Below are 25,167 nucleotides of genomic sequence, written 5' to 3'. Positions count from 1 at the left end.
CATGAACTCACGGATCATTATAGTGTATCCCTCTGCACCATAAGAACTGAGATGTTCAACGTGTCATACTTTTCCTTTTCTCTTTCTTTTACCCAGGATTTTATTTTTTATTGGCAACTCAGTGGGTGTTTATAGAAAAGCAAGGGACGCTTACCCTACAAATGCACCTGGTCCATGCTCCCGATATATATAGTCCGAGTCGCTCATTTTACTTTCGTTACTTTGTATGTATTATTTTGGTTATAACATGTTGTTTGTTGTGTGTGTCTGTTTTCCATATCTTTGTTCATGAATTACATTCTTTTGATTTCCGCTTGAATCTTGGTTCCCTTGATTTATCTTATATTTTACGTTACAATAATTCAATAATTCAAATGTATATTTTAATACATCAGTTGTGGACATTGAACATGATAAAACCTTTTGGAGTACCTTATGCATACATTATTTAGACAAAACGTATTTTGATTTGCATAAAAAGTGTTGTTAAGTTACCTGGAAGTATACCAAAATGCTAGTCTAGACCACCTATGTAATCTTATCCGGTTAATGTACTTATAAGAACATTTGGTTATGACCTACAAGCTCTAAGAGAAATATGCTCATTTGCTTTTGTTACTTTGTATGTATGATTTTAGCAAGTTGATGTTCTTTGTTGTGTATATCTGTTTTCCACGTTTGGTCTTTGTCCCTGGATTACATTCTTTTGAGTTACCAATATAACATTGGTTCCCTTGATTATTCTTAATCGATTACCCGAAAAACAATAGAAAAACACGTACGTCATTAAAACTTAAAATTAAAAAGATGAATATAAAAGTGTTGTCCTATATCCAATCATAGGGTGCATGATATTTTCCTCCAGCTTTCCCCCTTCGGTGGCACTTCAAAAACTTGCACATATGCTACATTACAAGTTACATCAAAAAAGGACAAACTGTATCCGTTGTATCTTAATATTCATACGTTTATCTGAGTCGAATTCTCATCTTATTTGTTTGTAAATAATGGTATGTACATTCGGCTATCCGTTCATAATTATACAATATATTCAACAATTGAAATTCAGGAAAGTTAATATAGTAAGTTAAACAAAACTATCATTTCTACTTTTGTATTGAACGAATATAAAACACCGTTGAGAGGAATAGAGCAATAGTTTATCAATAAATTACGATGAGGGGAATAAACTCTTGCCTTTAGATCCATCTATGTAAAAATTGGTTCAAGTGGATTGTCATACGGACAGTTTGAATGTTAAGAGATTAAAAACCAATGATACCCTCAGTTATCATAAAAATTGTAGGTCAATAAGCTTTAAATACATATTTTAAAGACGCGTTAAAAACTGAGATCCATTTTAAGCGTAAAAAGCGATGACGTAATTGAGAAGTTTCAAAACAAATATATGATTATACAGACGACTTAAATGGAGTTTTCATTATTTTTGTCTGCTATTCCCTAGACTTTATCCGTTTAGTATTTTATTTTATTATCTTTCATTTTGTTATATAATTATCAAACATTTTGTGTCCACATGGCAATATTACTGATATTTCGGAATAAAATGCTCAATATGTTTTTTTTTTCGTTAAAAAGACCAATCGTGATTTATCTTTACGGGATGTTTGCTATTAATTCAGTAATTCAGTACTTTTCAAGCTAATTTATAGTCTATATAGAATATATCAGTGAAGATATTGACAGAAATTGAGTATGAGCATACTAATTGCAATGATTTATTCTCTGTTTTGGGGCTAAATGTATTGTTAACCTGTCAGTATTTGGAAATTAAATATTAATATTCTTCTGTGTATTTAGTACTCATAATTGGAAATATTCGTAAACAACATCACATTTTTACATTACTGTAATGGTAATAAAATCGTCAAAAAATAAGAGCAAATAAAGTGGGTGTCATAAGTGGTTAGATGTGCAATGAAAATAGGGAATGAAATATGGGAACACCCCAGATGGAAAAGTTGATGGTGATTCTTTGAAAACTATTCAACAAAATTAATACCATTTAATGTACATCATCATCAGTTCAAAAACACATTTAAATTAATTTTCTTTAAAAATGTTGTCAATTTGTATTACATACTGTTAAAGTGTTATTGTCCTGGGGTACCAATTTTCATGGTTTCCGAAAATTTGGTTTCTAATGAAAAGGAAACTTGCCATTTTTTAGTATGATAGAGTTTTTCCTACATTATGACCATAAAAGTACTTTCAGAGTAAACCGGTTACAAGAGCTTTCAATATAGTTCCATCGATACTGTTCTTGGTTTCACATAATTTAAGAAGTATGTCACGGAAACTCCATTTTATCCTTTATTTCCATTTATGTTGCATTGATTTAACCCGAGTAACAGCAAAGGGTTAAATAAATAGTCGGCCCGTGACAAAACTAGTGGATTCGGATAAGCGGGCGTTTTTTGTAGTCTAAAATCATTCGATTTGTGACCAATGACGTACTTTTCATTTGTGATGAATCACAACGTCCTGGAGTACGCATTCAAATTAATTTGATTCGTAAAATTTCAAGAACATGAACACGGTTACAATAATAAACCATTTGCACGGAGTACATCTGACTTTTTCAGATGTTAGAGCCATTACTGACATCTATTTTTTTTTCTACGATTAAGTTACTTGCCAAAAGGAAATTTTAAGAATTAAGATATTAATTGAATTCAAACAAAATTTCCATCTACTATCTGTTTTATATTTTGAACATAAAGTTTTGTTATTGTCATTTGTTATGATACTTTGAAATGTTTAACAATTTAACGTTAATTTAAACGTATCTATTCATTAATTTATTTAATTTAAACCTATCATTAACAAGAAAATTTAAAAACAAAAACAACTGCAGATCCGGAAGTAGTTTTATTGTTTATTTGCCCCTGAATTTTTCCATCAGATTCAAATGAAAGAAAAATCATTTCGCATACTATTGCACTTTAATGATAAATTGAAGGAAAGTTTTATTTTTTTTTGTAAAATCCAGGCTAGGGTCTGATGCTGTTCATCGTTCCAAGTGTTTCCATTGCGACCGAAACACGACAAAAATTATCTATAGTCAGTGCTAACTCGACGTTATAGAAAAAGTTTAGATCGAAATCGGATTAATACTTACATAAACATACACCTCCACCTCTTTGTTTTAAAAAATAAAATTGTTACATTTCCAATTGCAATATCCCTTTTCTGTTTAAAACCTCTCTATGGTAACCGTACCAACTGATTTTTTTTTAATATAAATAATTGATGTTGGTTGTTCATATTACTTATCTAAGTTCTTTTCAGATAAAATGGCCATTTTGTTACTGAATACACCAGATTGATGTTATGTATTATGCATTCAATTTTGATGACACAAAATTGTTCGCTGTTTTTTTTTTTTTTTTTTTTTCCTTTTTAGCTCTCAATAAATACATATGACACCTTTTATCTATTATTAAAAATTGCATTGTGTTTTCAATTGTGACAAAGCTGAAAACAATACAGAATTATTGTTATATCAATGTGTACAGGAATTTCCAGCGAAAATTTGTTCGTTGAAATTAAACGTCCAAATTAGAAAAAGAATAATAATAAATTGTAAAATTGAAATGAAATGACGTTTGGCTGATATGTAAAAACGGCGAGGATTAAGTATAAACGTAATTAACATATATTTTACATGCTTGGAAATTTCTTTTAGATTGTATTCAATGATATTTGAATATGGAATGAGAACATGTACTGAATACAGAATTGTTCTTCATGACAGTTAATCACATTCATCTACTGCATGTTGAAAGATGAATGATTATTTTTGTAGAGATCTGTGATTACGGAGGTAATTAGGGAACCGTGATTGTAGATGTTATTAGAGAGCTGTAAATGTTAATGTATTTAGACTGTTGTGTATGTGAATGCAATTAGAGAACTGTGAATGTGGGTGTAATTAGAGAGCCATGGGTGTTAATGTAGTTAAAAAGATATGAATTGGGATGTCATAAGAAAGATGGGAAAGTAGATTTTATAAGAGAAATGCGAAAGTGGATATTATTAGAGAGCTGTGAATAAAGATACTATTAAAGAGGTATGAATGTGGATGTAATCAGAGAACTGAAAGTTTGGATGTTCTTGGGGAGCAATGGATGTTAGTGTAATCATAGAGCTGTAAATTGGAATGAAGTTAAAGAGCCATAGGTGTCAGTTGAATTAGCAGTGGGTCTGAATGTATTCAGGGAGCTGTGAATGCAGATGCTATTGGTGAGTTGTGAATGTAGATATAGTTAGGTAGTCATCGATGTAAATGTCAAAAAGAAGGCTATGAATGTGCATGTAACCAGAGAGCTTTGCCTGTGGATGTTATCAGAGGACTTTGAACGTAGTAATCAGAGAACTGTGAATGTGGTTATCAGAGGACTGTGAATGTGGATCTAGTCGCAGAACTGTGAATGTGGTAATCAGAGAGCTGTGAATAGTGAGGTAATTAGAGAACTGTGAGTTTATAACGAGAACTTACTTTTTAAGTTCAAACATATTTTATTAATTAGCAAATCTATCAGACAAAAGTTACACCAAGTTAAGTATCTTCGCCAAAAGGAATATGACACTAAAGATGCATACAGCAAACATGTATCAGAATAATATATAATATAAAATATTTAGTCAAAAACATCGATACACCAATCAATGAAGATCTAATACAAAAGTACTGAAATAAAAATTTACTGCTTATGAATGATGGAACACTGTGTTTGGATGAACACAAACTGTTCGAGATCGACTTTACAAACGTCTGGTTTGCTTGATTTTGTTTCGCTTTTTACTTCGGTTTTGAACTCATAGAAAACAAGATTTGTTATGAAGTGTTTTTTTCTTCTTAAATGTAAGTATTTACACATTGACATAAAAGTATGAAAGTAACCGATAATGTTTGGATCAATGTTTACATCAGTTATACATTTGTTTTAGTCCAAAACATTTACTTTGTATTAATATTGCTACAAGTTTCTGTTCCAGGCAAAACACTACACCAGTGCTAGATTATGGCAATTATTTGGCTAGAAAGGAAAATCAAAGGAATCAGGATTCAATGAGTATAAGAAAAACTTCAAAAAGATCATTCTCTAACTATCATCACTCCATAGTTCCAACTGCAGATTATACATGTTATGAATCAAAATAATCATTTTCCTTTTTTTCTTACTATGTTTTAAACTTATGAATCATGCAATACTTTGTAAATAAACACTATGCAACAATTTAGACCCCGTTTCGCCATTCCAAATTCACTTATTTCCAATTTCCTTATACATCACTAAATGAACGTTTACCACCAACAGGTATTGTAATCAAGATATTGTCATAGAAAAGATCTTTGTTATTTTCCATCCGCGATTTAATTTTCAACAACGATATTACAAATCAGAAATCTACTTATTGAATGGTTAACAGTCTTTTCTATTGTTCGAACAACCTGTTTTTTTTTCTTTTTTTCCACTAGAGTATTTGTAATTGCACATGATATCGTAACTTCCAAATCATTCATAAACCCTTAAACGGAATAAACGTGTTAACTTTTAAAATGTTGTTTTTTAATAAATAATACTTCAAAGAGAAATCTAGGGGACAAGGATTAGAATGTAATAAGATGAATATAATCAAGAGATTACGACAATAATGGGTTAACGGACACAAATAATATAGAACAAAAATGACCAAAATAACCGCACATAGAAACAAAAGTAAATGAACAATACGAACTTCACTCAACTTGGAACAGGTGAATCAGTAGGGAAAACATCCTCTGCTTTTATAGTGTAGATCATGAATTGTCACGTTCAAGTATACAACGTTAACAAGTTCTTTTAGACTTTGGTTTTACAACTTTTTTTACCTTGATGACAAAAATGGCTAATGAGTTAGATAGGGTTATTTTCTAAGATTTATTACCGTCTAGTCAGTTCGAGTATTCGAGCGATCCGATATCGAACAAGTTCAAGAAAATATTATTAAAACAAGAATCCTAATAAAGCATTAAACATTGATAGTGTGACTAAATAAGCTTATATACATTTATATATTTAATTTAAGAGTAGTTTTAAATGGAGTTTGGCTACCCTAGGGGAATATTTTATACATGTGTTGTATTGACGTTTTGGTTCCCTAGCCAAATATCAAACTTGCCATGACAGGGGACGATTAATCTATAGTATTTAAAGTCATAACAAAAGTATAATGCGGATGGAAAGATGTTTTAAGTCAAAAAGAATTTTCATTTCAATGTCATTTACACAAAACAAGACTGATGAAATCAAGGACCGAAACGTGTGCTTAAAAGCACGAAAAGTGAGATTTGACAAGTAAGTTAGAAAAGGCAACGTTTCGTATATCCCGTTCGGCATTCTAATTGTAAATGTGTAGAAAGTCATTTGCATTCATTATTCCCAGTATCAACAACACTGCTTGTAAACCATAGGTCATCGACGAAATTAGCAAACCTAATAGTAAAGTTGTCCAATCACGTACTAGGCTATTTACTGGAATTTGCCGTGGAACAAAATTCAATACTCATTCTTTTAAAAAAAAAGGTATAAATGACGTTTTAGTGCTAGATTTGCCTTCCAATTTTTAATTTTGTGTGTGTGTGTGTGTGTGTGTGTGTGTGTGTGCCCGCGCGTCTTGTACACAATGCATGTCATTTTGAATCTTACTTTTCTATGTATTTGGTTCTTGTGCTGTTGATCAGGATCAGTATAATCGTAATTGCTACTCCCTCGAAGGTTGGTATATCGGTTGATATATAAAACTGATGTTAATTGGTTGTTTATTATCCATCCAATTATATTGCGTATTGCAGACATTTAAACGATAGAGCAAAGGAAATCTTGCTGATGCTGAGATAGAAATTCAAGGGTCTGTATGCAGTTTAATGTCAATTTTCAGTAAATGTCTATCTTTTAAAATATAATTCAATATGTCCTTTTATTTAATAGAACAATGTTTAACCAAACTTAGTTTTCCACAACTAACGCAATTAATACATTCCTAACTGAGCTTCATTTGTCTGTTGAACATAAATATATGTACACTTATGGAATGTTTTGTCTGTTTATTATTTGTATATCAACCTCACTAATTGATCCAAACTTTAATAAATGACTTCTGCTGTACCAATAAATCCCCTGGTTCCTTTTTTAATTGGATTTCAGATGAATCTAGTCAGTCACAAAATCACCAAAGTTGTACATCTACATGTATGTGGGTACGGAGTTACAGACGACTTTGCAACGTGAGAAGTATAGTGTCATCTCAAGGGAACAGTATATATATATATATATATATATATATATATATATATATATATATATATATATATTCATTCTCAGTCTAATACAAGTGTAATACTCCTGCATCTACAGACACTTTCTTTGTGTTTTTGTAGGGCCTGACTCCATGACGACGTATTGCAAGAGTATCCTTGATAACGGAAAGTATGAGTTTATTAAAATTAAATAAAATTTGAAGAGGTGAGGAAAATGGTGGCCTTAACTGAAAAAGAACTATAATGGGAAATTGAAACAAAACTCGCCACCAACTTTATTTTTGCGACCAACGATGTTCAAAAATGTTCGATTTGTGGTTCCTATTGTGATAGGAAAGAATCAGCATTTGCAGTCGTGGAGTGTTCGATTTGTTGGGTGAAGGGCAAAGTTAAGAATAGCTTTTGTTGGTTCTGTCGTGGTCAGTGGGTCAACCCAGGTACAGGTGAATGCTGGAACAATAATTGCTCAGCAGAAAATCCAAAGAAGAAAGGAAAAGGTCATTAGGGGAAAGACATGCCCTGTCATAAGACTCTGCCCGAGCTGTAAAATTCTGATCGAGCACACGGATAGTTGTCCTCAAATGGAGTGTAGATGCAAACAGAGGTTTTGTTTTATATGTCTACAACAAGCCGATAGCAGTGGTAGATATGTGTGTGTGTATGTGTAATAAAGCTCCAATACAAACAGTAGTTTGATGGTGCTGTTTGAGATTTACATATACATGGACATTTATTTACAAGTATCTGAACTTGAATGTTTTGCAACTATATTGATATCCTTTTATATAAATATGTGTATTTTATTAGATTTGTTCATTCTCTTGCTTGCATATCTAGATTGAGAAAAACAATGAGGTTTCAAATAGGTTTGTCCTCATGGTGCACGGTGATTTCGCTTCGTGTTGATCATCGAGTTAATGTTGACGTCAGTGGATTGTTTTTTAAACAATGAATACCTGTATGATCTCGAGGTAAAACACGCGTACAAGCAGTCGTGTTTGAACAGCATCCGAACACATGTAACATCAGCAATCTTTTGAATTAATGGATAATATAACTATATGTGCAAGCATGTCGATGGACCACAAACATGTAAATGCACAGAGATTGTTTCCACTATAACGCAAATATTTACAAATTAATACATGGCTTTTTATACAAAACGCAAGTTGTTTTTTTTTGTCGTATAATGGTATCACTTCGTTGTCGTCGTCGTTTCTGCCGTTATTGTTAATTTCCCAGTAATTTATGGCAATATTCCTCATACAGCACGGAAAGCTGAATACTCATCAAATAAGTTGCCTAAACCGTTGGATAGGCTAATTCGTCAGGAAATATAGTTAAAGAGCATTTTGGCAGTAACATAGATTTGCTCGTAGGGTCTTGCAAAGAGATTAACACTATATTTAAAAACAGTTTTCCGCATGACATGTGTTGTGTCCTTATTGTGAGACTTATGATGTACCGTGGTTCTCAAATCCGAATGGGAAGAATTGGGATTGATATTACATACGATGAGGAACTGGCATGGCATAACTGCTAGTAGTCCTTTGTTTTTGCATTTATGTAACGTATAATAACATTCTTAATCATGGTTTAACAAGGGACTAAGACCCTTTTGGACTAATTTTTAGTTATGTCTAATTGCGTAATATCGTTTACCACAGTGGCTAGTTTAAAAAGGAAGAGAGTTGTGACCACCTCAATGTTTAAACCCGAGGCATTTTTGCGACTGTCCCAAGTCAGGAATTTTCGTCCTACATATGTCTTGTCTCGTTTTAACTTTCGGTTTACTTTATGTTGTTGTAGTATAAAGAGCAACTTTTTCGTTTTACTGATGTTTTGGGGTAAGCTGGAGCCTGTCCAGTGGTGTAAGGGTTTTCCTGTCGTTCATGGAAGACAAATGGATAATCTTGAGCTGACATTTTTCATCATGGTGGGGTTGTATTCACCATGTCCATGTTTTGTAAATTATAAATGTAGCATCGTCAAAATATGGCAAACTATCTTCTAGGGGTCTATAGATTTATTGAAGATTAAGAAACACTCATGTAACTGATAACATCCAAATGACTTCTCGTTGTTTTTCTTTTTAACTTGTTTGTTTGTTTTTGTTTACCCAGCCATTATTTTAACATGTTTAAGTGAGGCATATTATGATATCGGCTTGTTCCTTAATTGTTACTTTTTTCTGTTGATGTTTGTCAGTTTTTTAATGTAGTCCTGATTTATATTTCGTTTTTATTTGGAGGACTTTCTTCACAAAATGTGGGTTTTTCGTTTCGTTCTATATATCTATTTGAAGTTATGGGGCATTTTCATAAAAAAAAATGGGAAAAGGGGGAAAGAGGGGGTGTTTTTGGGTATTGTGTACAATGCAAAAGTGCTTGCACCCATATTCATGAAACTTTGGACAAATTTTACTTTCGTTTTTTATCAAAGGAGCTTCGTTTCTGTTTGTAGCTTCAAATTTTGTATTTTAAACATAGTGTATGCAGAATAGAGTCGTCTCAGAATGTGACGACTCTATTCGGTACACTACTCCATCGGATCAAATTGATACAGGGAAGATAACGTAAACTTATAGGAGGGTCTGAAAAATTCCCAACAATGTTAGAACTGTCAAATTTGCGATGCAAATTTTTGCTCGTTCCCTCCGCAGGACTCGAACTCGTACGCTGTGACATCTATGGCAACACAAAGTCCAGCGCCCTAGACCACTAGGTCTATATATATATAGATTTCCTCAGCTTCCAGTTTTATGTTTCTGCCATGTATTCTCCGTATTTCTATTTTGCCGCTTTGATCTTTCTTATGGCCAATATTAAGAGATTTTTTATTTCACGCTTTTAAGTTAAAGGTTTTAAATTGTGAAAAAGGTTTCCCTTCATATGGGATAATTTTCTTTTAGATTTAATTAAGAAGGCCACTACTAATTGACATGAAACTTTAGTAAAGTGTTACCTTCCAATGATTTTTCTCCCTTTTGATTTCCATTATCATGTTCTCCAAGTGTAATTGGTAATCACACTGTCCGTTTGTCTATTTTTCTGCATGTAATATCTTATGCAAGTCTTTTGCAATGTTTTGAAATCTCTCAAGAAAAATTAACACTATGGTAGTCTTAGTAATACGAAACCTGTAAGTAATATTCTGATCTTCTCTCATACTTTAAAAGGTCTTTGGTAGTGCACGGGATAGGACTTATAACGAGTGAAATATCTGCCTTTATGGTGCAGACAAGTCAAATCCTAGATTGACATGTTAAACGTCTAAAGGAATTAACTCGTAATAGCAGTGTATGAAATTATAACTACACTCACAATGTCAGGTTCGTCTGTCCAATTTTGTTTAGGGGGTGGGGGCATGACGTTGTTATAATTAACTTTGATATGGAACAGAAAGACGAAATTCCTATTATCAGATGGTATTTGTTTTATCAATGAATTCTGAAGACAATTGTGTTTTCGTTTTTGTTTATACTTTGTTTTGTTATAACACGACACAAGTTATCAACAAATTTTAATGACTACATGAAAAGTTTTACGTAGTTTAACATGTAAATGATATACGAGGTTCAATTTTTAAAAGTTTTAAAAGTTTTAATTTTAATAATGTTGTCATCGTAAAGATTCGATACGTCAAATCATTGTTAATCAAATCTAGACTTTGCTACATTGTGTTCATACTTGATAAATTCAGTTTATAAAATGGTTAACACAACATCTAAAATCATAATATTCAAATTAAAGTTGATGGTAAAGGATTAAGATTTGGCCTATTACCATACAGGCACGACTGTCCTCATAGGATTTGGCCTATTACCATACAGACACGACTGTCCTGGTAAGATTTGGCCTATTACCATACAGACACGACTGTCCTCATAAGATTTGGCCTATTATCATACAGACGCGACTGTCCTCATAAGATTTGGCCTATTACCATACAGACATGACTGTCCTCAAAAGAGCATCTGTTCTCTACAAAGGGTTATCGATCTTTTATCGTTCATGTAAGGTACTGAGAATGAAGAGCATTTAGATTTGCCATGCTATTTATGAATTTTATGTAATCATGAAAACCCAAGCAGGTTTTTGGTATATATATTACATTGAATTACACATATCTTCACAAATCGCCGTTACGATTAACAACCGAGAACCAACTTAATCAAACCCAGGTAGTGCAGTTTGTGTGGCAGCAACTTCACATTTAAAGTTGAATGCTCCGCACTGGTACCTGCCATTAGCGTCTGCCATTTTCAAGCAAATGAAGCAAAACTTTTGACCACATGGGCAAACCATCTGCTTACATGCTGCTATATGTTCAATCAAAAGGCCACAAGCTGGGCATGCCCTAACTGCAGGACAATTCCGTACTTCGACAACAGTCTTCTTTGAACAATTTTTCAGAATTCTTAATCTTGGATCTTGACCAGTGCACCCCATATTCCCACATTCTTTGGTCCCAGAACCAAGCCATGTTTTCTGACAATACCAACAAAACTCATATAAGCCATTTTTTCTGCTGCAGATTGGACATATCACTCTTATGTCTGTCGGTCGACGCCTTTCACAGAATGTTTTGCATTTTGGGCAATCCTGTATTCCTGCCGCCTTCCGCAAATAGTTATCTGATATTTTAATCTCGAATTCTGTTCGTTCTTCTTCTGTCAGTACTGCTAATTTCTTGATGGTAAAAAACTCCCATAGCTGACTGCACATTGGATCAGTGGAGGACTTTTTGTAAGGACAACGAAACTCAAATTTCCCAACTGTCAGAAGACTTCGGCAATATGCAGTAAGTGACTCTGGACCTTTGAAACGAAAATCAATATAACATGAAAAATGATGAATTACACATGTATATATTTACAACATATATATGGAGATGTTATTAACACGAACAATTAAAATATTATTCATGGAAATCACAAGCATGCAAACAATCAAACGTACGAATGCTAAAATTACAAGATCAGCAGAAGGTATAAGAAACAAGTTGTCTTTATATAGATGTTTGCTGATGTACGTCTAATTTCCTTTTAAATAGAACTATATGCCTGTATCTGCTTACTAATTGCATGACCGCATGGCATTTTTGCTCTTTGACCCCCTTCATCGTCGTCCAAAGTAAACATATCTGGCTCGTTAGTCAATTCAACGTCATCACCATACGCTTTAGCGGGTGGTGGTAGTTCTTGCTGATTTGATCCCCCACGAACTCTACACACCATAGTAAGTGTTCCATTATTTGGTATGTCATAGTCTTCTAGAGTCATTTTCTTACCATTCGGACTAGTTTCTCTGAGGTCCTTTGCTGAAATTAATACGATATTAGAATTAAATTCCTTGAAATTGCTTTGGTTATGGACAGGGAGTGTAACAGTTCTCACTTTCCTCCAAAAATTAAAAAAAGGTAAGTCATGATGATAACTTTTTCCCGTTTTTGCTTCCATGTTTGGTCCATCCTCCCATATGCAGTTATATAATATAATTTGATGTATTAAAATGGCAATTGAACATTTAAGTTCAGCATTTAATTTTTTTTATATTTCAAATATTTTATTGTTGTGTAAACATAATAATGTTTGTGCCAAACAAAAGATACGAGACTATTTAAAGTAGAACATGAAAAAAGTTATGCTTCTTCTACCCTCAGTTCTAATGACTGTTTCAAAATGGAGCAGATAAATTTTACACGTTCCTTAGAGGAGGGATTAAGTAGTTCAGATACAGTCATGTCTTCAAATTTCCAATTTAAATCTTTCAGAAGTTTTGATCACTCAAAACAAGTCAGTCATCATGCAGCGGTAAAAAGGGATTATATCACGTTTGTGTTATTGATAAAAAGTAAAAATTATATAATATATAACAGCAACTAATTTAAAAATGTATTTATATTTGGTAAGGTAAATTTTACGCATTTAACAGTAACCCATTGATTCTAGCGAGTGTGTTTGAAAACAGCTATCAGTATTCATTTACCTCCATATATCACTCTTATGTCATCTGTTTCCATATCTGCGTATTCTTTAACCTTTCCAAATAGCTCAGAAATTGATGCAGTCTAAAAGGATGGAAAAAAATCCATTTTATGTTCTGCTTATAAAATACAGGATAACCCATATTATGGGAGACTGCAAAGATTTCAATCTTATTAACATCAGACCTATCAATTCTTCATTACAGTAACTGCATATAGGATCTAGCAACACTCCATTTTACTTTCTGTTCAGATGACCTTTCTTATAAGTCAATCGGATTTTATCTGTCATGATGCATTATTCGAAGTGAAAAAATACGATTACCCTGAAAAGAAGGCCATATGAACAGAAAGTATAATTGAGTCTTTTTTTTTGAGGGGTTATATCACACTAGAACTCTTATAAATGGGCCTCTGGAACAACTCGGCTGGTGTTTCTAGAAAAGCAGAGGATGCTTACCCTACCGGTGCACTTGGTCCATGCTCCCAGTTTTTAGTGGAGTCCGAGTTGCTCATTTGCTTTTGTTACTTTGCATGTATGATTTTAGTTACTTTATGTTCTTTGTTGTGTATGTCTGTTTTCCATGTCTGGTCTTTGTCCTTGGATTACATTCTTTTTATTACCGCTATAACCTTGGTTCCCTTGATTATTCGTTTAGATCCTGCAGTGACCGAATAAAATAATTAATAGGTGTAATTTTAATTTGATTGCGAAGATTTGTGGTGTTTTAATTGGTCGATCACTAAAAAGAGTAAACAATGTTAATTTACATGATGACTTGATATTTGATACATCAGCATTCTGGAATTAAAAAGAGACCACATGTTTTGTCGGTCTAAACAAACCCAATTATTAAACACTAAAGTTCGCATGAGAAAAGGGTATCAACATGCTTCAATGTCATGTACTTAACGTAACTATTTGTCCAGTGACATGTCGCACTAATTTTGAATGAACAAAAGTGAACAGACAATCTTAATTTAATTGCAGTAGTATGCAACTGTGCACAAAAAAAGTAAAAGCATATCATACCGAATCTATGCCAATGGTATGAAGTTTCCCTTCAAGACCACGCAAGAACAGCTGAATGGATTCTCCCGGCATTTTTGCCTTAAAAAAGGAACAAAAATAAACTACGGAAGCATACCCACAAACAATCCCTAGCCATGCTTATAATGTAACATTAAAATAAATACTGGCTTGTAGACAAAGAAAGTTAATAGGTTAGTAATCATGATTTTGACGAATACCTGGTACACGTACGTGTATCAACAAAATAAATTACCAAATCGAATGGTTGTGTCATTGTTAGTTGATATCGTATCATACAAAATTTCCGTCCTTAGTGCTTTTGAAATTTACATTAAGACGAGTTCGGTAGTCTCGCCAGGGTCTGACATATGTACAGTAAAAGTATTTCAATGTAGGTTTTAAATTTATCTACGAAAATAGATATATCACTTGGATTATAATCTGAAAATTTATAAAAAAATTAAAAAAATTAAAAAAAAGTTTATTCATTTTATAGATAACAGTCATGTGTAATGCATATTTCCTGTGTGATGAATTTCGGGAATTTCTCTATCGGATTGTTTCCCCTTGTTTACTCGAATATCAATCCGCTGATCACAAAATTTATTTTTTATGCATGTTGAAAATGGCAAAATAGTATAGAGAACATCTATATAACAAATATTCAATCGGTTATTTTAGGAATAATTATTCGTTCCAAGAACGCCTGAAATTTAACAAAAAATCGTAAAATCTTGGTGTTTTCCGACACTCATGATACAAATTTGGGTTATTTACGCTTTGCAATTAATTACCTCAGACTAATTATAAATATTCAATTTAAACATGCAATCATACCTGTTGCGCAGCTTGTCGTCTTCTTTCAGAAATAAAACTGATATCGCTTTATATATATTACGAATGTGTTGGAAATTTTCTCAATGTCACATGATTTGATTTAACTAGATAAGAGTACTCAGGCCAAATCTAAATAGTGTGTCTTCGGTGCATCAAATAACTTTCTCTATCAAAGTTAAGTTAACAAATTCCAATGATATTTTTCCGTTTTTGTCTAGCTTTCTGACTTTCGTTTATAAAGGATGTATTTTACATAATTTAGGGCTATTACCACAACGTATGCATGCACTTACTCTTTTATGAAAAATAAGACATGACTGTAAATTGAATGACCAACGAAATGTCCGAGCATTTATGTTAGGTCTTCATATGAAGTTCAGTAACTTTAGACAGTTAATCAAAGCCAGGTATCGGATGACTTGTGATGTTGTTACCATTTCATAATATTGAACTAAAACATTTTGTTCTCTTAGCCTTAAAAAACCAAAAACAAAATAATGGTTTTTCCAATAACTATTTATAAAATGTTTATCAGAAATATCACTTTATTTATAGAAAACAGGTTTTTAGGAAGCTATTGGGTTTTCTTTTACATTTCTTGCATCCTGTTGATTGGATAAGTACCTTACATGTGTACTAAACATAAGTGTCGCGATAAGCATAAAATATCTAACTTGTGTTTAAAATAATACCATTAAATATAGTACAAGGAAGTCTAGGATTGAAATAGAATGTTAAACTTTGGTAGGTGTTAAGATCGTAGACCTGGGCTAAAGGAGTTAATCTAAGTTGAAAGGATTTTAGTCACTACAGCGATTAAATGACTCCTTATATGACAGCTTCAAAGTGATACTGATTTTAAAGGGAAATAACTCAAAGAAAGGGTTCAACTTCTAGAACAAAGATGCCAGCCCCAGTAATTCTGCTCTTTTGAAGTATTGATTTAATGTTTCAAATGGGTGCATTGAAGAATATATTTTAAAACAAAATGGTGTGTATAAAAGAGTTTGAAATGATGCTTTCCACTGCAAACCAAAATTCCTTTTGATAAAATATACAAATTAAAATATGGAAATAATCTCTGTCATAAGACAATACGGCTAACCAATAACCTTGCCAGTTTTTTAACCCCTTAACCTTTTGAGAGTTAACAAAATATACTTTTTTTAATAATTCCTTTTAAGACTTCAAGCTTTCCGAGCTTTGTTCAGCATATAACACTACCCAGCATTGAATTATGTTTAACATATAAGTTTGTCCCTTCGTGCAGAAGTGTGAATATTTGTATGAAGTTAATTTGCAACAATAGTTGACTCAAGCTGTGCCCGGCAATGCTCTTTCATCAATATAGGTCATCTTAATTTTATATTTGATAACCTTATTTAATATAATTAACATAATTATAGCCATAATAAAAAAAAGTGTTTTAATGCTTTATCCTACAATCATTAAAACATTTAAAAAAGCAACTACACGGTGAACTTTTCTGAAAATTTATTTATTGGTTTCCATATGAATATTTCATAATATCAGTTTTGTACAAAAATGGTAGATCTTTTGTAAAATTTCATGTTAGATCTGATATATTAATCCTTTTAAAGTTACTTTGACTTAATATTCAGTTACTTATTTAAATATATTGTCAAAAGACCCTAAAATACCAGAACTGGTTCAGTTTGGCCAATGTTTCAGATTTCTGAAAAAAGCAATATTTTAGTCTTCATTGTTCAAAATCTTCACGGTGAATTTTCTTTAAAACTGACAAATGATGCGCCACATTTAGTGTAATATCATGTACATTTATGAAGAAATTTGAATTATTGGAAAACGTTTGGGGTACCCCAAGTCTACTCCCTGATATCAACGAAACTCCAAACCAGGTGCGGCATAAACTGGATTCCAGTTGACTTAGGGTTCGATAAAGTTGATGACATATATAAAAAGATTCGCTGCATATAGCTATTCACACTGATAAACCACAATTTTGTATTTCCCCTTTTAAATGTATTGATGTTGTGATGTTTAATATATCTCTATATATACTGAAGTATAAACTAATATACTGAAATATAAAGTAAAACACAATGATATTCAGCAAAATACGGAAGTGTAGAAAACTGAAACATAAGGTAAACATTACTGATATTTAGAACAGAATCCAGATATGTATAGTGAAATACTGAAATGTGTAGTCATAAAAAAGATAACTTATATACTATTGAAGTGACTTATTCGGAGTTTTATAAAATAGCTTTTCACTGATTTATCAAAATCCTACTAGGCGGGGAGGTCATTCCTGAAAATTGCTAACATACATTTTCTATGAGGTTTGTTTGATTAAACAGGTTTAAAAATAGACAATTTTCCTACTTTCGATTTATTTGGATTTTCCCTACTGATCAGGTTTTGCCCGATATGCACATCGCAACCAACTTTGGCAAGCATGTGGCAAGAATATTTGTATTAACACCCAATCTATCATAGAACCATGCATTATGTGCTACATGGGGGTCTTCAAATCAGAATGATACTTCGTGATTTTTGAAACTTCAGTTATATAAGAATTCACCAAAAATATTTCAGCTGGAGTCTTACTCTGTGAGGAGCAATGGAGTTTATTCGACAGGGAACCATTTTATTTCAGATATGTAAATTCGATTTTTCAGGTTGTTTGACAATATTGAAATTCAAAAATATGGAACTGGATACAAATCAGGAGCATATTTTTTATTATCAGTAAGTTTGATTGTAAAATAGATATAACACATAATTTAAATGAAGAATAAAGTTTAAGGAGTATTCTAGCAAAGGAGATAATCATGTATCCTTTTTTAGGGACAATTTCTGAAAATACCATACATTTTTAAAAAAGTGATAAAATCTCATCTATTGTTGACAGCAGATAAAACTACATGGTACTGCAAAGTTAAGATATAGTACAAACTAATTTAAGAATAAAAACATGGGCACTCTTCTTCTTGTATATCTAACACAGACATGAAAATGATGAAATCTTGCGTTTTACAGACAACACTAGAAACACATCATTTCTTCATAACACAAAATACAAATCAAACAAATCACTTAATAAGACTGATTTAACATAAGGGGTTTATGTTTAAATCAACTTGTCAGAAAACTTAATATTAAGTTTGTGACGCTGTCCCTGTTGCCACCGTCGCCGGAAAAGCAATAATGCAAAAATGCATAAATTTTTATAACACCAGTCAAATCAATTATGCCTTTGTGATTGTGACATTTCGATTATCTACCGGTACATGAAGTTGGTCAAGACCTGTAGACAAAATCTTATTAGTTAAATTAGACAGGTTCTCCTATTATTCTAATCTCTATATTTCAGACAAAATATTCTTTAGCTCGAGGTCATTTACAGTGTCAATTTCTTCTGCTACAAACTCTAGAAAAGGGGGATGTCCTGCCTTGAATAATACCGAGATGTTGAACTTGCAACCAAGCTTTTAATTTGGCTAACACATTTTTTGATCCATTATCCCCTCTTTGCTTCCTTAACCTCTCACAAATCTCATCATAATATTTGGCGCTTCCCTGTTCTTTCACCTTTATCATAAATGGTTTTCAAGAAAGTTTTCCCTTTGGGAGAAAACCGAATTGTTCCACGGGTTTTCTTTAAAGCCCATCCTTCATCAACAACATCTGTGAAACATGAGATACAAGATAGCTCAATTACTGTCTTGTATTAACTTCTAATTGTGTTGCATTTGTCAATCCACATTTGTTTTACTACATCTGTTCCTGACAATTTAACACACTGATGTGATCCTTTCAAAATATGCCTTCCAAAACCACTAGAAAAACAAACTCCTTTTGACATCCTGGCTCTGGACAGACTAACCCACTGCTGTTGATGCTTGCTGGTTCATCCTGATAAAAAAGGAATTTGGTCATTATGCACTTTAGTATTGTACTGCAATTGTTTCATGATTGTTTTACTTATATTGAACGGCTGTATTTCTATAAATTGTACAAATCCTATGTTTTCTTGTATATTCAATAGGTTATGAATTGACAACGAGTAAGACATTAATTTTAGGTGTACTTTCTGGTGAAGTATATTGAAAACAAACATGTTAAGATACAATATTTGCTTATTATGGCCTTTGTTTGGACTTTCAATAAGATGTCTATGAAAATTTCTTCAATCGTTTAGAAAACAAGAGGCTCCCAGTAGCCTGAATTGCTCACCTGGTTGAATTTTGACTTTCAATGGCAGTAAATTTAAATAGATTTCAAGATATTAGCTGAAAACTAATAAAAACCTGTCATTTTTCCCCTTTCAAGGGCAATAACTCTTACAAGGAATCGTCTGACAATTTTTAATCTGAAGATTTAAGTTGTAATAATAATAAGGATCATATCAGCTATTGAAAGAATTTGGCTAACCCTAACGGTTTTGGGGATATATGTGAAAAACTACTCTCTGATCCTATGTTCTATTTTTAGTAAGACAGCCATGTTTTTCGACAAATCAAAAATCCCTACGTCAGTTCTATGCATGATACTCCAAGGAACATTATTACTAAGTTTGGTTCCAATTGGTCAGGTAGTGTTAGAGGAGAAGAGTTTTGAAAAATTGTTAACGACGACGTTGGACGAAGACGACGGATGACGACGAAGGACGACAACAACGACGGACACAAAGTGATGGCAATAGCTCACATGGTCTTCGGCCTGGTGAGCTAAAAAGTCGAGAAAACTGTTATTTCTATGCAATTTTTAAAATTCAATGGCAGTTATTTCTGTAACATGAAAACTTAGTTATACATTAGCAATATGGTGGCATTTTTACAGAGAAAGTTATTAATAACGTAGTTGTTTTTGTCTGTATACCATCAACTGCAAGTTTTACTGACTTTACAAGGGGATTAAAAGATTTTCAAAACTAGAATCTGGGAGCAAAGCTCACAATATATGATACCCCAACCCTTAGATTTCATCTTAAAATGTAAAAGTCATTAAGATCTACATCTAAAATAGAGAGATAAACATTTACACAATGTGGAGGTTTCATGAAATTTGATTCAGTTGTCAAGATGTCACAGCTAAAGGATGGTAGCCCCTAACCCACCCCCTAACTAATGTACATATCTAAGTTGTGTAACAAAGATTCTGTGAACATTTCATGAAATTTCATTTAAAAATTCCAAAACGTTCAAAAACATCTATACAGTAGACTAGGAGGAGTTTTGGAAAAGAGATGGTAACCATCATAGCTAAATAATGGCAAAGTCCATGTTTTGCTATGGAAAACCCCATATATAATTCAAATCAAAATCTAAGATTTGCACATTTACATTTTGTAACAGTTTCATGTAATTTGATTCAGTAGGATTTGTGGATAAAAGATGGGCATCCTCAAATGTTAAGAACGGACTGACAGACAAACAACTAATCACTGTATAACACCCACTTTTCAAGGGAGAGGTGTTTTAAATATATGTATTTGGGGTCACATTTGAAATAATGGTTGTTTCCTAGAGGATATTATTTCAAGGAAGTAGGCAAAATCTTTTTTTTTTCAACATGAATATTGATTCTATAAAATTTATTATAAGATTATGACAGGGCTGCCTTTAAAATATAAAAATAATTTTAAAATAAAAAAAAATAAAAAAATATTAAAAATAATCTTTCCAATATAACTATTCAAGGCAATAGTTGACTTGCCACTTTGGTTCTGTAAACACATTTATTTTGCACGTCCAAAAAAGTCAATTAGGGATAGATGAAAAGTCACTTACATAGATTGAAGGTCATGTCAGTGATTTTACCTCGACTACAATTTTCATCAGCACTGTTAGCATCTACAAATGTTATAAAGACCTTGACACCTAGTGGTCACATCAGTTTTGAAGTTTTTAAGAGTTTAAGACCTTTTTAGCATTGAGACGAGTATTATTTTTATTTTTTTTTATTTGAGTTTGATTACCCATATACCCATATTTCTGCAGCAGGAGCAGAATTCCAAACCAAATTTCGTCTATACTTGTAATATATATTTTTGGTGGGGCAAATTTCATATGGGTAGTTTGGGTAGGGGGAACATTTTGTTTTAAATGGTTGCTGATCTTTTTTAAAAAAATCAATATCATTTCCCCTAAAAATGGAAAATATTTGGACTTATTCTTCTGCACAAAAAAAAAATTAACCCTCCCCCCATTTTTCTCTCAACCTCTCAAATCAAAGGGTTGTTCCTTACATGTTGCTTCATTCATTACCATAGCCAACTAAAAGTGTATATTTCCAGTACAAATAAATCTCTGTTGCCTTGGCGCAGGTTATCCCTCTGTTAGCTTTTTGTTAAGACTCTCAATAAATTGGGTGTTTGCATTTTGACGAACGGCATTTCCAGTACAGTCCAAGTTTAACTCGATGAAATTGGCATACATTGGCATGTTTTAAATACGTTTAATCAATATAAAGTCCAACACGAGCTAATATTAAAGAGGATTCGGTTATTTGGTTATTTGTTTGTACTGATGCATTTTATATGGATTTGAAGTGTGCATAAACACTCTTGTCACAGTCACTAAGTCGTATGAAAAAATCTGTCAAATGGACCCATTTGTAATGCTTTTACATGTTTTTTTTTTTTTTTTTTTTTGGTAGATTGAGTGTTAAAATCATTTTCACAAATAAAACACATATAATATTGAGCATACCATGCGAGGCTAACGAAAGACGTTCAGTCAAACCGGAATATGTATACCATGAATACTTCAATGGGATAGGTTTTCATTTTTTTCATTGTATTTCAAATTCTTTATCAATTGTCGCAATAAGAATGTGTGTTTTGTTCTAAAAACAGTCCAGATCGAAGATTGAGAAAATAATGATCAGCTATTTAAAAAAATATTGATAAATTATAAATATCTGCATAAAGTTTATTGTGAATTTTAGAAAATTCAATAGGAGGCTTTAAAGGAAGGCCTTAAGCCTCAGTTTAATTCACTGTATAATGTGCGTTTAATCTGTTTATGGAACTTGAACATTCAATTTCAGGAATGGTTGGGACATCAATATGCTTTGGGATATTTGGCACAATTCATTATGCTTCAAAAGGAGATATCTTACAAAATTGAACTTTATTATAAAGTAAGTTAAAGAAATTGACAACAGTATATCTTACATTAAGCAATCACTTTCTTAAGTAAAACTTCTGAATAAATAACCCATAACTTGAACTCAGAATTATCCCAGCAAACAGCTCAACGTTCTTACTAGCATTCAACGACGTCGGCATAACATCGTGTGTTTGCTGGGATATGAATAAAATATTGTCTGTGTTATCCATTAGTCTTATCTACACCAACGTTTTTACATTTACATGTACTTTTGAGTCGCCTTATATCAACAATAACTATTTGTCTAATTTCCTGACCCATTATGATGTAGATAAAAACGTTGGCTAAAAATTCTATCATTAGAGATATGTCTTTGAATTGAAATAGAATCAAAAGCAACGAATAACTAGCTATTATGTCAGACATGATTGATGACAATTGACCTTCTTGTATTTCCAATATAATGTTCATTGCTTCCGAGCATAAAAATATGATACAAATAACAATCACCATCAAAGTCGATTTTTGTAGTGTTTTACCTCTACGTGAGCACGACCTGTATTGGCTTCTTGTTCTTAGACTGTTCAATTTAAAACACATGACCACAGTACTGGTAACAATACTTAGTGTTAAGACAAGGTAAAGGATATCAGCAAAGTAAATGCTATCCGATACCTTATAACAGGTAAGGTCACCACAGTTATATAAATTTGAAGTAGTCATCAACAAGTAAGTAACTGTAGAACACATTGATATAATAATTGATATTAAAATTGTTCCAACTGCACATCGCCCTGTCAAGTATATCTTGCTCCATAGTGGGAACATCATTGCAAGTAGTTTTTGTACACATAACCCGCATGTCATGCAGATAATTATCAGATGAAATATTTTTGTAGATGCCTCCATAATGTAAAAAGTATAAATCATTGTTATTGTATTGTATCTAGTTGATTCTACTTCCAAAACCCCAAAGTCTGTGTCAATTTGAGCCTCTTTCTGTTGTAGAAATGAAAGTAATGTCATAAAAATGGCAGTGCATGCGTCGGAGACAGCTAGAACTGATAGTAATATCATGATAGGTTTTGGTTTCTTAAATTGTAGAAATATATATAGCATGAATAAGTTTATTGTGATTATAACTAAAGTAAGTAATATCTGTATCACTAAAATCCACAAATTGGTTGATAATAATACAATCAACCTTTCTTGTCCTATGTAGTAATAAAAAACACAGTTTTGTGATGATGAATCTGTATAAATAAGTTCAGAATTAAACCCCAAAACAACTCCAACAGAGAGGATGTCGTCTGCATTTAGAAATTCCATGAACATGTGTCAACATGTCTTTGTAGTAAATATGATTACAGCCCAGGAATTGATGTGAGTGGTATAACACACATTTATGTAGTAGTGCTCAAACCCTTGTACTGTAGGATAATAAATATATATATCAATATTTCTTTCATTGGTGAAAACCAGTCGTTTCTTCCAAACATTATTCTGGTCGAAGAAGTTTACAAAATCCATATTGGTTAATCTGTTATGTAGTTTTACTAAATAGTTCTCTCAATATAGGTTGTTAGAACAGTATTTATCTGCAATCACCAATAAAATATCTATCAATACCAGAGAAATAAGGAATAAGTGTGTTATTCAGATACTGCACTTTAATATAGTCTGTAGAATTGTTCCAAATGAAGTTTGGGTCACGTTCCGTGCTGTTATCTTCTTCTTTAATTGAAAATAAGTTTAGTCTACCTTCGCAGTTTTTCCCCTCAATTCTAGAGACTTGAAGTATAAATCATGTTCATATAAATCCCAGACACGAACTACAGTCGAACTTCACTCGCTCGAACTCGGATGGCTCGAGCACCGGGATTTCTCGAACACAATTCAAAGTACCAAAATTTTCTCTTATATAATCAATATAAATAACTTCGATTTCTCGAACACTCGAACTGACTAGTCGGTCCGTTCGGTAATAAATTTTAGAGGATAACCCTCACTAACTCGAACTCGTCAGCAATTTTGTCAGCTTGGGTAATAAAAGGTGAGAAAAATTGAAACCCTATCATTAATCAAACACAAAACGGAACAGTATTCTTGACAATTTGCTTCCAAAGTAACAAAAAAAAAAGATCAAACTCTGAATAATCAATTTATATTTTAATACGTGCTTCATATTTTTTGTCTAAATTAGCAATTACTTAATGACATGTTATGACCATGATATTTCAATTTATCTTTTTATCTAATTGTCATTTCATTTGTTATTTTTGTTATAGTGCTGTATTAGAGCACGAGGTAATGTATGTCAGTCTCAATTGTTGGATTACATCAGGTAAATATTATAAAAATAATACAAATTGAATAATTCATTATAACTAACGTCTGATGGCAGATACCATGTATTTGAAATGCGTGTGATGTGCAAATCTGACCGAGTGAACAGACCATACTTTATATTAGACCGAAACACTGAGCCAAATGTTAAATTAAGAAATAAATCACGGATTTTACCAATATTACCATGGACCAACCATTTATGTCGCATTGCTTTACCTATAGCTATCGCGAGAGGTTATAGAGAGACATTAATGGCCAGCCTGCAGTAAATCAGTAATTAATTAAGTAATTTCAGTGATTTATTTCGATTCTAAATAGACAAGTTTCTTCATATTTTTGAATAGACGCAGCCGATGTGTTTATCATTTTTTTACCACGGCTGTAACCCATTCATCAAATTCATTAGTGATTTTTAGGTACCTTTATACCTCTCATTACCGAATCAATTTGTTGCCAACACTACTAAGTTATATAAGTCTGAATTCTAACTTGTACTAACTCTGTCTTAACTTTTCTAAATATGTCTGAAA

The 25,167-nt window shown here is 32.4% G+C and overlaps 2 protein-coding genes across 3 annotated transcripts; both read right to left on the bottom strand.

The window, feature by feature from the left end:
- Positions 1 to 10,836: 10,836 nt before the first annotated feature.
- On the bottom strand, positions 10,837 to 15,211 carry LOC148598402 (uncharacterized). Of its 2 annotated transcripts, XM_088561132.1 has the most exons (5): positions 15,186 to 15,211; positions 14,349 to 14,426; positions 13,318 to 13,399; positions 12,407 to 12,649; positions 10,837 to 12,146 (listed from the first exon to the last, which is right to left on the bottom strand). In XM_088561132.1, the coding sequence occupies exons 2-5, from the start codon at positions 14,418 to 14,420 to the stop codon at positions 11,497 to 11,499; spliced, it is 1,047 nt and encodes a 348-aa protein (XP_088417258.1). In that variant the 5' UTR covers positions 14,421 to 14,426; positions 15,186 to 15,211; the 3' UTR covers positions 10,837 to 11,496. The 2 variants fall into 2 exon arrangements, with proteins under 2 accessions (XP_088417258.1, XP_088417259.1); XM_088561133.1 differs by lacking the exon at positions 13,318 to 13,399.
- A 7,226-nt stretch (positions 15,212 to 22,437) lies between these two features.
- LOC148598401 (uncharacterized) lies at positions 22,438 to 24,236 on the bottom strand. Its single transcript, XM_088561572.1, has one exon. It carries the CDS (start codon positions 23,621 to 23,623, stop codon positions 22,511 to 22,513), a length of 1,113 nt encoding a protein of 370 aa, XP_088417698.1. The 5' UTR covers positions 23,624 to 24,236; the 3' UTR covers positions 22,438 to 22,510.
- Between the last annotated feature and the right edge of the window lie 931 nt (positions 24,237 to 25,167).

The sequence above is a fragment of the Perna viridis genome, chromosome 14 (genome assembly GCF_037379345.1).
Source record: "Perna viridis isolate PV_CMFRI_1.1 ecotype Kerala chromosome 14, ASM3737934v1, whole genome shotgun sequence".
NCBI classification, from domain to species: Eukaryota; Metazoa; Mollusca; class Bivalvia; order Mytilida; family Mytilidae; genus Perna; species Perna viridis.
Note: the sequence above shows the minus strand (reverse complement) of the source record. Positions and strands in the feature narration are given on the sequence as shown.

Excerpts from the sequence above, each read along its gene's own strand:
- LOC148598401 (XM_088561572.1), bottom strand. The coding sequence starts at position 23,623 with ATGTTCATGGAATTTCTAAATGCAGACGACATCCTCTCTGTTGGAGTT.
- LOC148598402 (XM_088561132.1), bottom strand. The coding sequence starts at position 14,420 with ATGCCGGGAGAATCCATTCAGCTGTTCTTGCGTGGTCTTGAAGGGAAA. Across the intron at positions 12,650-13,317 it reads CATAAGAGTGATATATGGAG|CAAAGGACCTCAGAGAAACT; the intron begins GTAAATGAATAC and ends TATTAATTTCAG. Across the intron at positions 12,147-12,406 it reads GCCATGCGGTCATGCAATTA|GTCCAGAGTCACTTACTGCA; the intron begins GTAAGCAGATAC and ends TTCGTTTCAAAG.